The sequence below is a fragment of the Grammomys surdaster genome, unplaced genomic scaffold (genome assembly GCF_004785775.1).
Source record: "Grammomys surdaster isolate TR1022 unplaced genomic scaffold, NIH_TR_1.0 125504, whole genome shotgun sequence".
Lineage (NCBI taxonomy): Eukaryota > Metazoa > Chordata > Mammalia > Rodentia > Muridae > Grammomys > Grammomys surdaster.
The window spans coordinates 1083270-1100127 of record NW_021620360.1 but is presented as its reverse complement, the minus strand read 5'-3'; the positions used below and the strand labels follow the sequence as shown (position 1 = coordinate 1100127).

Genomic DNA, 16858 nt, shown 5'->3' with positions numbered 1-16858 from the left:
TACATGCATATGCACATGCATATACATATGCACATACACACATAGATGCACACATGTGCATGCACATGTACGTATACATGCACACATATGCACAATACACATATACACATACACATAACATACATGCACATTTACATACATGCATATGCATGCACATACATATGCACACACACACCATCCCAAGCTCCATGTTCTACAGGGCCATCCCTCTTACCCTCCAGCAGTATATCCATCATAAGTGGAATCATTGAGATGCACCATCTCAGATAATTGCATGGTCTGCCCCACGGGGGCTGTATACGACAGGAGTCCATCTGCATGGGTGGAAAGAGGGGAGTTAGAGGCATCAGGCCTGAATGATTTCAGCCCTTTCTTACTAGTGTGGAGAAGGCTACACTGTCAAGTCCCCTCTCCTCTCTCACTGACACCTTCCTGACAGGAAAGGCTCTCTGATGCCCTTCTTCACACCCTCTAGCCTAGGCTTCCAGTATTGGAAAGGATTCTTGAGAGGCTGACCTACTCACCCCGCCAGAGACAGCCATAGAGCTCCACCCGAAGACAGACACTCATGACCCGGTCAGCCCTGGGGTAGAAGCGGACCAGCCGGGCCACCATGGGGGGCCCGAGGTCCTTCAGCACCACTCCCCCAGGATCCTCGTTACCCGAAATCACCTGTGGGCCAGGGAAAAAATGTGGATAGCTGGGTAGGGCTCTTGGTCAGAGCCATTCTGCCAGGTTTCAGCTGCTCCCTGGCTTAGCCTACGAGAGCCACTGAGAGGCTGGCAAAGGTGACACTGAGCACACAGTACTGTGGAGTGCTGCTGGGTATTTTTAAAAGAGGGTTTGGTAGCAGTGACCACTGGTGCCTCTCAAAGCTCTGGAGGTCTGACCTCAGTTGTACCTTAGCTTCAAGCCCCCTCCGGCCCCTGCTTGGTTCCATGTGTCTCCAAGTTGAACATGCCACTGTATCCAGACCCTTACCCAGACTCTCGGCACCCAGAATCCTGTCTCAGCACCCCCACCTGCTTCACCCCACACCCTCTGTTCATTCAACAGCTGACCGAGTGCCCACTCTGGACCAGACATGATCTCAGTGATGAAGTCAACCCCCACCGCCACAGGACAGCTGTGAAGGAACAAGAGGCCGTGTGTGGGGTGGAGCAGTGAGGTGGGTGTCCAGAGCGAGATCTGCAGGAGGTGATATCTCCAAGAAGAACTGGAGGAAGAAGGGGCCTGCAGGTGTCTGAGGGAAGGGTTTGCCAGGCCTAGAGAACAGCAAGTATATGGGCCCTGTCTGTGGGGAGGGACCTTGGTGTATTCTACAATGACCAATAAAAACAGTATGGCCACTGTATATACGTGTGTAGGTTTGTACACTCAAATGCAGGGCCTGCAGGGACCAGAGGAGGGTGAAAGAGCCGCTGGCATTAGAATCAGACTCACTGAAGTGCATTGCACTCAGCAATTGGGGTTTTTGTTTTTTCTAATACAGCCAAAGCCAGTGCTCTGCTGACAGCTGGGTATGGCAGTCTGATTATTTCAGCTAATGTGTGCTGTCTGTAGCCTGGAGGAAAAGGTTTGCTATGTAGGAGAACATGCTGAGTGGTTTAGACTTCATCTCAGCTAGATAAAAGAGCACATGGCTTAAAGCTGGGCGTGGAAGAGGAGGAAACACCACAAAGGTGGGTACAGAGAGGATCTGAGAGAGTGAGCCCCGATACATCTTAGTTTGTAGTCTGAGTTACTAAACGTAGGAATGGGGAAGTAAAGCTTCCCCACTTGAGAACAAGAAAAAGGAACAGATCTGGGGTAGGACTGGGAACTGAGGTCCTTTGGAGAGGTCAAGGGTAAGTTTGAGAACCCCACAGGAAGATAAGAGGCAGCCAGGTTGAGACAGTCTGGAGACGCTGGAGCTTGGGCAGTAACATCATACAGATGATGTATGAAATATGGCAAGAAAGCTTACATTCCCAGGTGCCTCCCCTTCCAGCCTCACCTCCTGACCCCAGCGGTCCTTCCAGTCCATCCAGCGGCGGCCATCTCGGGAGTAACGCAACCGGTAGCTTCGGGAGAACTCTTTGCCCAGACCCCCAGCATGGCGGCCCTGGGTGCCCACCAGAGCCACCAGGTGTAGTCTACGAAGGTCCACCTGCAGGTACTCCTCTTCTTTGGGGAACACAGGCCCTGCAGGGCACCAAGCCCCATCTCCATCACTGCTTTCCAGCCTGGAGAAACAAAGGAGGTCAGGGAGGAACTGACCCTTAGATGTCACTTGTAGCTCAGGCTGGCCTCACTGAGTAACCTTGTAGCTCAGGCTTGTCTGGTCTTACTGTGTAACTTTGTAGCTCAGACTGGCCTTAATATGTAACTCTGTAACTCAGGCTGGCCTCACTGTGTAACTTTGTAGCTCAGGTTGGACTAACTGTGTAACCTTGTAGCTCAGGCTGGCCTCACTGTGTAACCTTGAACTTCTATTCTTCCTGCCTCTAACAGCTGAGTAATGGCCATCCTACCCATTATGGGTTACTGGGAATTGAATACAGAGCTTTGTACTTGGTGAGAATCCTAACTGAATCTCATTGCCAGCCTGGACACTGGATCTATTTAAAACCTTCTCTCATCACGCTACATATGTCTCACTGCCCTGGGCCTTCTAGAAAGAGGGCCTGGAAGGGCACAGAGGGATGCATAAAAGAACTCCTTCAAGGTGACCCACAGTGTCAGGTACCTGCTATGGCGGGCAGCAGTAGAGTCCGACCAGGAGCTGGACACAGAGATATCGCTGTCAGGAATGGTGCGGTCCTGCATGCCCAGGGCATAGCGGCACTTGGCTGAAGGGCACAGGCACAGAATGGGTCAGAGTCCCCCCAACTTTCTAAGCTCTATTCCTCAGGAACCCAAGATTCAGTCTCCTCACCAGGGTCAAAATGTCCCTTCATGTCAGCATCTCCAATTGTCACCAAGAGTAACAGCAGCAGTAGAGACGAGAGGGTCCCTGTCCCCATTGCTCCTGATCCCTCTGGCCTATGGAGGAGGGGACAGCATCTCTGCAGGAGACAAACAGGAGAGCCAGTTCACCAAGGGGTCAAGGTACAGCCAACAGCAAGAGACAGACAGGAGGGCTGCTTTGGGGACAAGAACAGTAAAATGGCCAAAAATAAAAATAAGAAGTCAGTGTTTGGAGAATGGTTCTATTTTAGACTGCCTCCTACACACCAGGCACCGGCTGAGTCCGCAAACAAGACAGCGTAACTTGCCGGGCGTTGGTGGCGCACGCCTTTAATCCCAGCACTTGGGAGGCAGAGGCAGGCGGATTTCTGAGTTCGAGGCCAGCCTGGTCTACACAGTGATTTCCAGGACAGCCAGAACTACACGGAGAAACCCTGTCTCGAAAAACAAAACAAAAACAAAAACAAACAAAAAAAGACAGCGTAACTTTATCATCGGCCACTCTGTAAGGTAGATGTTCCGATCCATATTTAACACACAGAGGAAACCAGATAGAGATCCGTTTGTTAAACAGCATGCCTAATGGCTCTCCATCCCCCTTCAACCAATAAAATAAAAGCAAAAATAAATAAAAACAAAACAGTGGCTTCAAAAAAATGTAGACAACATACAAAACAGGCAAGGGGCCTAGTAGTTATACTAAACTAAGAGCCTATGATATAAACAATCCAATATAGAAATGGCCTAAGACTCTGAATATGCACTCCACAGAAGAACAAAGCCAGCTTGTTTAAAATACTTATTTTTTTAAAAATAGCCAAGTTCCTTAATATCAGAAAAATATAAATCAGACTGACATAGGATTTTTTTTTTTTTTTGAGACAGCCCAAGCTGACCTCAAACTTACTATGTAGCCTAGGCTGGTCTTGAACTTGGCAGCTCAGTATCCCAAATACTGACCTTGACAAAGTTTTTTTTTTTTTAGAAAGACTTATTTATTCATTTTATGTGAGACACTGTCACTGTCTTCAGACACACCAGAAGAGGTCATCTGATCCCATTACAGATGGTTGTGAGCCACCATGTGGTTGCTGGGCATTGAACTCAGAACCTCTGGAAGAGCAGTCAGTGCTCTTAACCGCTGAGCCATCTCTCCAGCCCCAAAAGATTTTTAAAAACTGGAGCTGCAGAGATGGGTCAGAGGTTAAGAGCATTAGCTGCTCTTCCAGAGTAGCCCGGTTCAATTCCCAGCACCGGAATTGAACATGGCAGCTTACAACTGTCTGTAACTCCAGTCCCACACATACATACATGCAAGCAAACCTCCAATGCATATAGAAATAAAAAGTAATCATTGTGATTTGTTTTTAAATTTTTATTCATATTAATGTTCTCCTGCATTTATGTGCAACACATGCATGCAGTTCCTGAGGAGGCCAGAAGAGGGAGCCAGAACTAGAACTTGAGTTACTGATGGTCGTGAGCCAAGTGGGTGCTGGGTCCTCTGCAAGAGCAGTTAGTGCTTTTATCCACTAAGCCTTCTCTCCAGCTCCAACAAAGTATTTTAAAGGTTATATTTTCACGGGAAGAGGGACAAAGGGGAGCCACCATGTGAGAAGGGGTGGAAAGCTTCTATGTAGCTATGAAAAGAAAAACAGTTTGGGGCCAGAGAGATTACTCAGTGGGTAAAAGGCACTTGCCTCCAAGGTTGAAGACCTGAGTTCTATCCCTGGGACTCATGGGTGGTGAAAATAAACTCTTGTTTTTGTTTGTTTGTTTTAAAGACATGTCTCTTTATATAGCCCTGGCTGTCCTGGAACTGTGTAGACCAGGCTGGCCTTGAACTCAGAGATCCAGCTGCTACTGCCTCCTGAGTGCTGGGATTAAAGATGTGTGTCACTACTACCAGCAAGAATTGGCTCTCGAAAGCTATCCTCTGACTCTCTCTCTCTCTCTCTCTCTCTCTCTCTCTCTCTCTCTCTCTCACACACACACACACACACACACACACACACACACACACAGGAGAGATGGTTCAGCAGTTAACTCTCTTCTGGCCTCCAAGGACATCATCCATGCTTGTATAGCACAGACTCACATATAAGCCAAAACACTCATACATATAAAATAATAATAATGCATACATTTGAAAGAAAGGTGGGGTATGGTGGCATACGCTAGTTATTCTAACATGTCAGATGTGAAGATTCAGGTGTTCAAGGCCAGCCACAGCCTCATTTTAAGTTGAAGACAGCCTGGAATACATGGTACCCAGAATACCAAAGCCAACAAAAGTAAAAAAAAAAAAAAAAGAAAGAGGGAGGGGGAGGGGGAGGGAGAGAGAGGGAGGGAGGGGAGGGGGGGAAGGAAGGAAGGAAGGAAGGAAGGAAGGAAGGAAGAAGGGCTGTAGAGTTGGCTCCACAGTTAAGAGCATAGAGCATTTACTGTTGCTGGGGCGGTGGTGGCACACACCTTTAATCCCAGCACTTGGGAGGCAGAGGCAGGTGGATTTCTGAGTTCGAGGCCAGCCTGGTCTACAGAGTGAGTTCTAGGACAGCTAGGGCTATACAGAGAAACCCTGTCTCAAACCCCCCCCCCCCCAAAAAAAAGAGCATTTACTGCTCTTACAGAGGTTCAGTTCCTAGCATCTACTCCATGACTCACAACCATCCACAACTCCAGTTCTAGGGAATACAATGGCTTCTAAGTTCCATGACTATCAGGCACGCACACACACACACACACACACGTGCACGTTACACAGACATACACACATGCAAAACACTCATAAACACAAAACAAAAGATATATATAAATAGAAAAATTGCTTTACATTTTAAAAAGCATATGAATCTGACTTGGCATGTGTCGGTCACACCACTGCTGAACAGGAAAAGCAAGACTCAGAGGTATGAGAATTATTCCAACGGGCGTGAAAGCAAAGGGTAAACAAATCCACGTTTGCTCAGAATCTCATGCACACGTCTAGGGAGTATGTGCAACAGACCCGAACAAGAAAGGGGAAAATACACACACACACAAAGAGAAAAGACAGGTTAGCTGTGTTAGTTCTATAAAACTCATGGGGCGGTACCACTCATTTAGGTAAAACCATGTGACATACAAACCAACATAAAAACCCACTCTGGTTTCCAAAACATAAAGGTGTCCTAGAGTTTAGTTGGTTTACTGAGAAAAACACAAGAGAATTAAGCATCAGCTAAGCCTGAGCATCTCAGACCTGCGACCTAAGGACAAGACTCCATCAGTCTCCAATCTCTGTCTTCTGTGGTTCCATATGGCCACTGTGGTAGCTAGACCAGTGACTGGACATCATCTCAGAACTTGGCTGAGAGTCAGAACCCCACCTGGACCCACTGGGTCAGACACCCCAGGTAGTTGTTTCCCTGAAGATTGGGATGCTTCCTCTGTTTCTTCTGGGGTGCAGCAGTTAACCCTCCCCCAAACTACCCCAGCTGAAGTCTCCATATAAATGCAGGGTCTGCTGGCCTCTATCCTGGAGACAGAAAGACTCTCCAGACACCTGGCAGTGCCTGAGGCCCATACTGAATTCTAAAGGTCCTGGAATCCTGAGGGACACTGTCCCTCTCACACCCCTGCCACCACCAGCTCTGCCCAGCTCTCCTTGCCCTGCCTCTAGCATCCCCTTACCCCAAGTTCCAACTTACTGAAGGTAGCAGAAGAGCTGCCGGCAGAGAAGGCTGGTTGCCTTGGAGATGAGGGCAGGCTTAAACTATGGGGGAAGCCAGGTCACCCCAGGAGGTAGGAGGAGTTGGGGGTAGACTCCCCCAACCCTTTGTCCTCCTCCAGCTGCTCCCACAATGCTCTAGGGCAGGAATGTAAGAGGCAGCTGAGATCCTCCATCACTGAAGCAGCAGCTGAGGGGGCTGACTATGTTGCCAGAGGGCACCTGGCTATCAAAGGAGAACCTAGAACCGAGAGGCATCACGACCAGTCCCTGAGGGATACAGCCTCATGGTGCAGGGGAGCAAGCCGCTGGGACTGGGAAGTCTGGCAGGGAATTCCTGGGTGCTACTCTCCACCCCCACCGCTGTAGAAACAGCAGAGTCCTTGTTCCCCTGAGTAACCTTCATGCCTATCCCAGATGACTCATCAGAGACAGACAGTGCTGAGAGGAGCCTGGGGCTGAGATACAAAGCCAGGCAGGGACAGGAGGCGTGGAAGGGAGAGGAGGGGGAGACAGAGCAGAACACAAAGCCAGAGGTAAATAGAGCACCCTGAGAGCAGGGCACAGGGCCAAGGGCAGGAGCTGCAGAGGCATGCTCACAAGGTCTGGGGCAACCCCTTTCTCTTTGTCCCCTAGGTCTTGAATCCCACAGTCAATCAGACAGGCTCAGGAGATCCACCTCAGTGGCACCCCCACCTGGCCCTTCTTCAACCAATTACAAACCAAGGATCAGGACACTCTGCTCCGGGCCTTTCATTCTCCTCTCCTAAACCCATCTCCCAAACCCAGTTCTAGATACATACATACACACAGGGGCAGAGTGAGACTTAAGCCCACTGTCAACGCTTAATGTACAGCCTTCACACACCTGTAGTGTCTTACAGCCTCTCACACTTTCCTTTTCCTTTTCTTTCTTTTTTTTTTTTTAACTTCTGATCCTCCTGCCTCACAGCATGTCTGTGTCCCACCAAGACCAGCTCACACACAATTCCTATCCCCTCCACACAGATCTTTTTTCTTTCTTGTTCGCCGCTCTCCTGTTTGGATTCAAAGAATGGAGTTCTGTTTTACCCAAGATATTCACATCCTGGAAAAGCGGTCTGAACTCACTTCAGCAACTGGAGCCCCACCTTTTCTGCAAAAAGTCAGAGAGATGAACAGTCTACGTAAGAGATTCTACAGTCTCCTGGATTTGATTTTGATGTTGCTCCTGGACCCTGTATTCTTCCTCAGGGTCTTGTAAATTTTATTAAGTATTATCTGACCTCAAGTAAGAAAGGACTTTGAAGACAACTCCTACTTTAAATTCCATCTTACATCATTTAAAAAATATGGAATGCTTCACGAATTTGTGTGTCATCTTTGCGCAGGGGTCATGCTAATCTTAGTGTCTGTGCTACAGAAACAAGCACCACTTCATACAGAACTTGGCATCTTCTATGTGTGTGTTTGATTGCTTTGTGTTGTTTTGTGGGAGGGGAGGACTGGTTAGTTGCTTGGGTTTTGTTGTCTCACTATGTAGCCCCCTGGCTAGCCTGGAACTCTGAGAGATCCTCCTGCCTCTGCCACCCAAGTGCTGGGACTAAAGACATGTACTCCTACAGCAAGATAGCTGGTTGTTATTTTTGAGACAAGGTCTCAAGTTCAACTATGACACCAAAGAAGGCTGACCTTCAGTTCCTGATCACATCTCCCAGAGGCTGATTACAGCCAGAGGCTGATTACAGGTGTGTGCCACACACACCCTGAGGTAATCTATAAAGTCAGATCTCACCATTTAGTGAATACTAAACGGCAGACACAAGTTCCTGTAATCAGAAGACAATGTGAGACACACGAAGGCCCTGAGGTACAGGATGCCCAGAGAACCGACGCACCCCAAAACATCCAGGGTGACTGAGCCAGAGGGAAGCCAAGAGCAGGCAGGGACAGGTAGGACTCGGGTGGGAAGAACAGCAAGAAAAACAAGGGCCATTTCTCCACTTTCTCAAGCATTCTACTGTGTGTGACCAGTCCCTACAGTGCCACACGGGTCTGGACACACCTCCAGCCTTCTCAACCAGTCAGCTGTAGGCCAGCCAGGCAGTGGCTGGGAGACAGGTTGCTGAAAAGGAATGCCCGGTCAGAAAGGGACTCTGGGAGCTTTGCTCATTGGGCGGTGACCTCGTCTCTTGGCACAACCCGGCAACCACCGAGAGTGGCTGGTCTGGTAGGTTGGGCGTCAGGCTGGCTCCCTCTGGCCTGGGCAGCTTAACAGAGCATGTCCGTAAGCATGGCACCGGAGGTGGGGGGCGGGGGGAGGTACCGAGAGGATGACTCAGTGGGCTACATATGCGCACCTGTCCCCTTGGGGCTCGGTTCTCCCGTCACCCAAGAAAAGAGAGGTCCTCCCCCTCTTTTCGGAAGACTTTCTCGGAAAGTCAGGGCCCTCTGCTTTGGATGGGGAGTCAAAATCCTGGAGCAGCGAGCATAACTGGGGTTCCCCAACCCGGTCCCCTGACTCTTGCGCGCCCCCGCCTCGGTCCCTACCTTTCATGGCTCTCAGGGGCAGACCCGGGCGTCCGGCCCCGACTTGGGGCCTCCTCGGCGGCGAGGCACGGGAGGGGAGTGCAGGCGCCGGCGGGGCTCGGGTGTCGGGAGGCGGCTCCCGCGAGCAGCTGTCGGGGGCCTGTTCCGGGGAGAGAAGCCAGCGCCGAGCCGGATCGCGCCCAGGCGCCGCCTCCCCACGCCCGTCCCCCGCCGGTACTCCCGCCCCGGCGCCCGCGCTCCCACGCCCGGCGCCGCCCCTCGCTCCTCTCCTAGTGCCGTGCCCGCCCGGCATGTCCCCCACCCCCAGCGCGTAGCCTCCCCTAGGTGATTCGAATGCCCACCTCCAGCCGCTCAGATGCTGGGGTACGGCAGCGCCAGTAGGGGCCAGGCTGAGCCCCCCTAGGGACCCCGCGTGGTGGCCCGGGGGGTGGGGGAGTTGGCGCCTTCCCTCCTCCCCTTTTTCTGGGCTCGGTTCCTGGAGAGAGGGAGAGAAGCGCGGAGAAGCAGCCCCAGGGCACGCAGGAAGGGACGGGTTCCCACAGGCCCAGCACCGGAGCGAGAGCTGGAGCCCGGTTGGGGGAAGGGAGCCGGGCTCACCTGTCTAGCCAGACCCTCTTGGTTCACACCCCACCCCATTTGTCACCCTTTGGCACACACCCCTCCTCCGGATCCCAGCCTAGATTACTGCCCCCCCCCGCCCCACGCGCCCCGATTCTGAGAGCCGTTCACACTCTTTTAGCCTCAACTTTTTTTTCCTGTTCCCTTCTTCCAGAATCTCTACCCAGCTCATCAGCTCCCTACTGTCTTCTCAGGAGCCCTGAGATCCAAACCCCAAGCTCCGGGTCCCCCTGGGATCCCTGCTCCATCCAGGCTAGCTCTGGAGTCTTTCTCAAACAAGCCTCTCTCAGTCCCAGCCAGCTCGGTCCCTGGTGGAAGCCGCAGAGTCTGGCTTCTGGCAAGTAGGGGCACAAAATGGAGCCAAGACGAGGTGGGGGTGGAGGAAGAAGACAGAAGAGGCTCCCTGAAAAAATAAGACGCTGTCCAAAGCACAGGAACGCAAGACCCGGGGATACACGGAGACAATGAACGGAGAGAGCTGCTGAGCCATGGACCAGAGAGATGGAGGCAGGGAGGAGAGCTTGTGCGGGAGGTGTTCCGTCCGTCCTCATTCAGCACCACCTGTTAATCCTACCTCTCTCCAAACCCCCTATACCTGCCAAGTCTCCGGATAATGTCAGGTCACTGTGAAGTCTCCGGTCTCACCACCTGGTTGCAACACACCCCAACTGATTCAAAACTCACACCCAAAAGCATTCCCAAAAAGTCCCAAGAAAAACACTAAAAGTCCAAACCAAGACAAGTTACACAAAAACCTACCAGGAAGATAAACTGCCCCTAGGGAGAAGAAGCCAAGGCAAACTGGGTCTCCAGTTTACAAACCCAGGGACGGTCCAGCTGCTAACAGCTCCCATGATCACTGGGAGAACTGCCTCCGACCTTTCCATCGAGACCTTAGAGGACCCCCTCGCCCCCAAATCACCTACCCCTCTGCAGACAGCGATAGGAAATCTGGGTCCTGCAGAGGCTGGGCGGGGTGTAGAGCCTGGCTGGGGGTGGGGCCAAGGTTTCCCAGTAACCTCACCTGCGCGCTGGCGGCAGCCCCTCCTCCCAGGAGGGTCGCTCTGGGGAAGCCCTGGACCGGACTAGTGAAGGAAGGTTCAGCTCCTCACACCCTGTGAGACATTCCACGCCCTAGACTCACACTGCCCAGTGATGGGTCCATGGGAGGTGTGGAAGAAGCCAGAGTCTTGAAGCCTTTGCCCTTTCTCATTCTCCCAGGAAAAATTCCTAGTCGGTGATACCCACCTCGCCCCAGACCAGGGCTGGAGGAGTAGGAGGGACGCAGGGCTGGGGCCCAGCGGAGTCAAGTGACAGCAGAAAAGGAGCTGGAGCCGGCTGGAATGTGCTGCTTGGAGCCCAGATTCCCAGGGGCCAGAGAGGGAAATCCCAGCCGTCCAGGGGCCTACATAGCTCTGCCAAGAACCTAGTCATCTGTGGCTCCCCAGCCCACTGCTCCTCTCCAGGGCCCCCCACCCATTGTGTCCTAGAACCTGGAAAATTCCCTCTACTTCTTCCTCATGCACACTCTCCCATTCTGGACCCTTTTTCTTCAAGCCCAGGAAGAGGCAAAAACAGCTGGGAGTAGGGGGGATGTGAAGAAAGGCACGTAGGAGAAACAAGAGCTCAGCCCAAGGCCGGCAGGCAGACCACCCGGCCACTGCAGGGAAGCAGGACAGAACCATTGAGAGGAGAGTGGACCAGATGGGCCCACCCCCACCACACACTAGCTACAGTTCTTGCCCCGAGATGCAGCTGCCTCTAGGGGAGCAGGTTGGGTCAGCAGCTGGGGAGAGTGGGAAGCCTCTGGGGGTGGGGGGCAGGGTAAGGAGCTGGAAAAGACCCTGGCCATAGGGTCATACTTTAAAGCCACCAAGTTCAAATGGGAAAATGAGGCCTGGGTATGATAGCAAAGGAGATGGCTTAAATCTGGGACAGGAGAGAGAAAGAAAGAAAGAAAGAAAGAAAGAAAGAAAGAAAGAAAGAAAGAAAGAAAGAAAGAAAGAGAGAAAGAAAGAAAGAGAGAGAGAGAAAGAGAGAGAGAAAGAAAGAAAGAGAGAGAGAAAGAGAGAGGAAAGAAAAAATGAGACCCATTAGCTGTGCAGTCTGGGGAAGGAATGGAGGACCGGGTGCCAAGGGTCTCCTGGCTGATGGCCACATAGAGACAGAACATGGCAGAGGGGCACAAGTCTGGAGTGCAGAGAGGGGAGGAGAGTTAAGGGAGATGGTGCCAAAGTAAAGAGTGGGAGATAAAGGGACTCTGGAGGAGAGGGAAGTGTGGGAAGGGGAGGAAAGGATTGGATGGTTGGGGGGAGCTGATCCAACGCGGGAGGAAAGCAAAGGCTGAGAAGGCAACTGGAATAGAAAAACAAACAAACAGAGGTTGGAACAAAACTGATATGGAAGCAGAAAGGTGCAGAGAGAGGGGGGGGGGGGGAGGGAGAAAGAACACGGGGGCAGGTTGGGCAGACTTAGGAAGGAAGGACAACCTCAAGATAGATGGAAGGGTCAGAGATTGTATTAAACCTATCTCCAGGCTGAAAGCCACCAAGGCCCCGCCCTCATTCTGGTCAACCTGTTTCCACACTGGGCCTCCATCCTTCTCCCCTCCCACCACACTTCCAGACAGGCCTACCTGGTCCCTCCCCCACAAAGGCAGCCCAGCCTCAAGGCCTGCTCCGGGTCTCCAGGTGAGCTCTAACTTCCGCTCACCTCCAGGTTCTCCTGAGTTTCAGTCTCCTTAGGCACAAGCCTTTGGGGATCCAGGTCTGAAGCCGATCAAGCCTCCCGGCTTTGTCCAAGCTCCAGCCTCAGGGGCCCAAGAGCAGCTGCCCTGGCCAGCTGCGGCTGGCTTCAAGGTGACCATGGCAACCCAGCTCTGCTCCCCCTCGCTGAGCCTCTCAGCCCCCGCAGAGAGGGAGGGGACAGCCTAACCCAGAGAAAGGGAAGCGAGGCTGAGAACTATGGAATGGGACCAAAGGGGTCTCCCAAACAAAGAGACCCCAGACAAAGAGAACCCCAGACAAAAGCCGCTGAGGAGGGGGTCCAGTCCAAAGCAGCGTTCTCTGGCTGCCGCCAAAAGCTTAGAGCTGAGTTCATCTTGCCTAACAGAAGACAAGGTGGGCTATGTGGACTAAAGTTGAAAGCAGAGGGCTTTGGAACTGACAGGGTGGTCCGTTAGGGACCTTCTTCTGAGTCCCAAATAATGCACCCCCTTTCCAGGGACTTTTTGTTCCTTTGAGAAGAATTTCGATTTTTAAACTGGCTATCTCTACAGTATAAAACTGTGAACTCTTCCAGCTGTAGCAAATGGCTCACCGAGGTACCTGAAGCCAAAAAGCATCTTTAAAGGACACTCTCCATTCTGTGGTTTGAAAACTCCGAACCCCAAAGCTTTCAAAGGACGTTGACTGACGGGGTTGGGGGTGGGGTGGGGGGGCAGCTGAAGCCTGGCTCCGCCCTCTTAAAGGATTGAAATGCTGACTCCCATCCCATCTGCCTTCCCTTGGCTGAGTCTCCACGGTCCAGTTCCCTCCCACTAGGATGAGGGGCCCCGGGAGTTTGTGTGGGTGGTAGCTCTGCTAGCATCGGCTTCCCTTGTGGCTTTCTAATGTGTCACTGAGGATCTCTGAGTCCCGCCTCCTAATCCATTTCACAGAGAGTTATTAAGACTTTGCACGAGGCAGGACTCTGATAGAGCTCTAAGAGGTTTGGGAGGACTGTGTCCTCTTGGAGCGCTTCCCCTACAGACAAGAGAATTCTGTAGTCACAGAAGACAAACTCTTCGTGCAGTTAATAGAGCTGGAAGCTGTGGGAGTCAGCGGAGAGCTTAGAAACCTCCTCCTCGGTGGGGTGGGAGGAGACTGAGCAAAGTCTCACGGAAGAGCAAACTTCAAGTATATCTAGGTGAGGTTAACATTTGCAGATGGTGTTCCAGGAAGGAATGCCAGCAAGACTGCTCGGACTCTCTTGTGACTAGCTCGGGCCTGTTCTGAAGATGAAGAAAAAAGGGTCTTGGGCTTTGAGCTGGAAAAATGACAGGATTAGGGTTGAGTCCCCCCCAACCCCCCGCAATTTCTCAGAGATGCAAAGTTAAAAGCAATGGTGGAGGGAAGAAAATGGTTAGTCTCGGCTTTGCCCTGTTCACACAGCCCTGACGGCTCATCTCCCACGCCAGCCAGGAATGCATTGGGTAAATAGTGGCACCCGATGGAAAGCATACACATGGTAGGTCTTTTCTCCAACCATCTCTATTGTGTGTTTCTCCTCAAACCCTTGGAGGAGAGTGGGCAGGGCTCTTCATAAAAACAATCAACCAGGTCCAGAGATGTTGGAACTTGCCCTAAATCCAAGACAAGTTGACACTTCCCACCCAGAGCTTCTGGATTCTTCATCTCAAATTTCCAAAAGTGGAGGTGGGGATCTAGCATGGCTTCCTGTAAGCACTCTTTGAGCCTCTTGAGTTCTGGGGCACTTGGTAATCCTTATTGATACAGATTTATTTCATCTGGCTTCGGTGGGTTTCTCAGTGACAGCAATGAACGGGAAAACCACTGGGGGGTGCTGCCTCGCAGGTGACCAAGATGGAACACAGGCAAAAAAAAAAGTGAAAGGCCAGGGAAGGGTGGGGATGGGGGAGTGGAGAAGCTGGCAGAGCAGGAGGGTGGGGGAGGAGTCCCATGCCACAAATACCAAAGGATGGGTCAGAAAGGATGACTGTCAGCACTGGGGAGATGGGGGGGGGGGCAGGCTGTTTCCATTTGTTCTTCAAAACAAAAAACCGTCATTTTCTCTTCGGCTGTCATTTTCTAAGTGGCCCATTAGGGTCAGCTACCTGCCTGTGATGTTCCAAGCTGCCCTTAGGCCCTTCCGGACTTCCTCAGTTTGTTCCCACAGCAGTTCTGTGATGGGGAATTTTTTTGATTTGTTTTGTCTGAGACAGGGTCTCTATGTAGTCTTGACTGTCCTGGAACTCACAAGATAGACCAGGCTGGCCTAGAACTCAAAGGCATCTGCCTGCCTCTGCCTTCCCTGTATACCACATTCCTTATTGTGAATTTTAAAATACGCTCGCTCTTACCAGGCATGGTGCTCTCTCATTACCTAGAGTGAACCAAGAGCACTGAGAGAGAGACAGACAGACAGACAGACAGACAGACAGACAGACAGACAGAGACTGGTGGTGCAGACCTGTAATCTCATCACTAAAGAGAACCTAAAGAGAACTCAGGCAGAGAGGCACTGGTGGTGTAGATCTCCCATCATTAATGAGAACTTGGAGAGAACCCAGAGAACTAAGGCAGACAGTCAGACAGGTGGTACAAGCCTATAATCTCATCACAAGAGAACAGAGACAGACAGACAAACAGATTGACAGACAGAGACTGATGGTGCAAGCCTATAATCTCATCACTAAAGAGAATCTAGAGAGAACTCAGACAGACAGACACTGGTGGTGCAGGCCTTGTGATCCTCGCTGCTTGGGAGCCAGGATCAACAGATCATGGCCTGCCTAAGCTACCCAGTGAGTTCTAGGGGTCAGCTTGCTCTAAGGATTCATTCTGTCTGCCCTCCTAGGCTGGGATTACAGGCTGGCCGCCATCCCCACCTGGTATTTATGTGGGTTCTGGATATCTGAACACTGGTCCTCAGACCTCGGGACAAGTGCTTAACCACTGAGCTATCGTCCCAGCCTCACAGTTGTGTTTGAGACCATTCTGGAGACATGAGGTCCTGTCTCCAAGACTGGAGGCAGGGCTGGAGAGATGGCACAGCATTTAGGAGCAAATGTTGTTCTTCCAGAACACTTTGGAGCTTAGTACCCGTGTTAGGCAACTCACAAACACATGAAATTCCGTTCCAGGAGATCCAACACCAACACCCTCCTCAGGCCTCCACGGGCATTCACACATACACAGACACATAGATACAAATATATATGTATATATATATATTTTATTTTTTTAGAAAAAAAAAATGCTGCCATCGACTCTTTTCTTCATCTCTCAGGAAGAACACTAGCACCCATCTCCGCCTTTCTTGTTTGTGGAGAGAGATCTGTAAACGGCCAATGAGGGGCTGGAGGGATGGATGGGTCAGTGGTTAGGGGCACTGGCTGCTCTTATAGGGCACCTGCGTTCAGTTTCCAGCATCTACAGGCTCACAACCATCTGTAACTCCAGTTCCAGGGAATCTGATAGTCTCTTCTGGCCTCCACAGGCACGCCATGGTGCACTTACATACATACAAGTCAATCACTCATAGCATAAAATAAAAATGAATTTAGGTGATTGTAGTGGTGCAGGCCTTTCAATTCCAACGCTTGGAAGGCAGAGGCAAAGGATGTCTATGAGTTTTAGGCCAGCCTGGTCTAGCAATGAGCTCCAAGCTAGCCAAAGCTACATAGTGAGATCCTGTCTCAAAAACTCAAAATACTATCACTAATAATAATTACAATAAATAAAAAATTTGTTTAAATAACAATTTTTCTTCTTTTTTTTTGTTTTTTTCTGTTTGTTTGTTTGTTTTTTGTTTTTCGAGACAGGGTTTCTCTGTGTAGCCCTGGCTGTCCTGGAACTCACTCTGTAGACCAGGCTGGCCTCGAACTCAGAGATCCGCCTGACTCTGCCTCCCAAGTGCTGGGATTAAAGGCATGTGCCACTACCGCCCTTTTTTTTTTTTTTTTTTTTTTTTGGTTTTTTGAGAAAAATAATTTCTTAAAGTGGCCAGTGATTAGCTTAAGGCCACACTGGAAGCTAAGCTCAATGATTCCCAACAAAGCTCAGTAGATCTATGGATCTTTGTGAAAATTATTCCCTGCATGTTTTCATTTTCTCAGAAACCTTGAAGATTATGGGAAACATGTTTGGGTCCTGTATAAATGACATCACCTTCACAGGAGCACCTGACCCGTGTGTTGCTTTCATACTGAGTGAAAGCCACACGGCCAGTACTAACATTTCTTAGTACTAACAATTTGGATAGACCTGAGCCAGGGAAGAACTGAGTCATCACTGGGCACACGGTGCAACACAGTGCAACATCGTGCTTTGT

At 50.9% G+C, this 16858-nt stretch overlaps 1 protein-coding gene and 1 pseudogene across 7 annotated transcripts in view; both read right to left on the bottom strand.

Annotated features, from left to right (window-relative positions):
- The window catches only part of Ddr1 (discoidin domain receptor tyrosine kinase 1), a 22153-nt gene extending 9419 nt beyond the window's left edge, over positions 1-12734 (bottom strand). For 2 of the 7 annotated variants that reach the window (XM_028786431.1, XM_028786434.1), the window contains exons 1-6: positions 12518-12734; positions 2918-3047; positions 2729-2831; positions 1997-2225; positions 525-672; positions 215-314 (exon numbers count right to left, since the gene is read on the bottom strand). In XM_028786431.1, the coding sequence (XP_028642264.1) occupies positions 215-314; positions 525-672; positions 1997-2225; positions 2729-2831; positions 2918-3005 (668 nt within the window). In that variant the 5' untranslated portion in view covers positions 3006-3047; positions 12518-12734. Of the gene's footprint in view, positions 1-214; positions 315-524; positions 673-1996; positions 2226-2728; positions 2832-2917; positions 3048-9187; positions 9348-10564; positions 10689-10829; positions 10877-12440; positions 12459-12517 lie in introns of those variants that run through there. The other 5 variants (XM_028786436.1, XM_028786435.1, XM_028786432.1 and 2 more) reach the window with 5 other exon arrangements.
- On the bottom strand, positions 7984-8070 carry LOC114638144 (annotated as a pseudogene).
- Positions 12735-16858: the final 4124 nt, after the last annotated feature.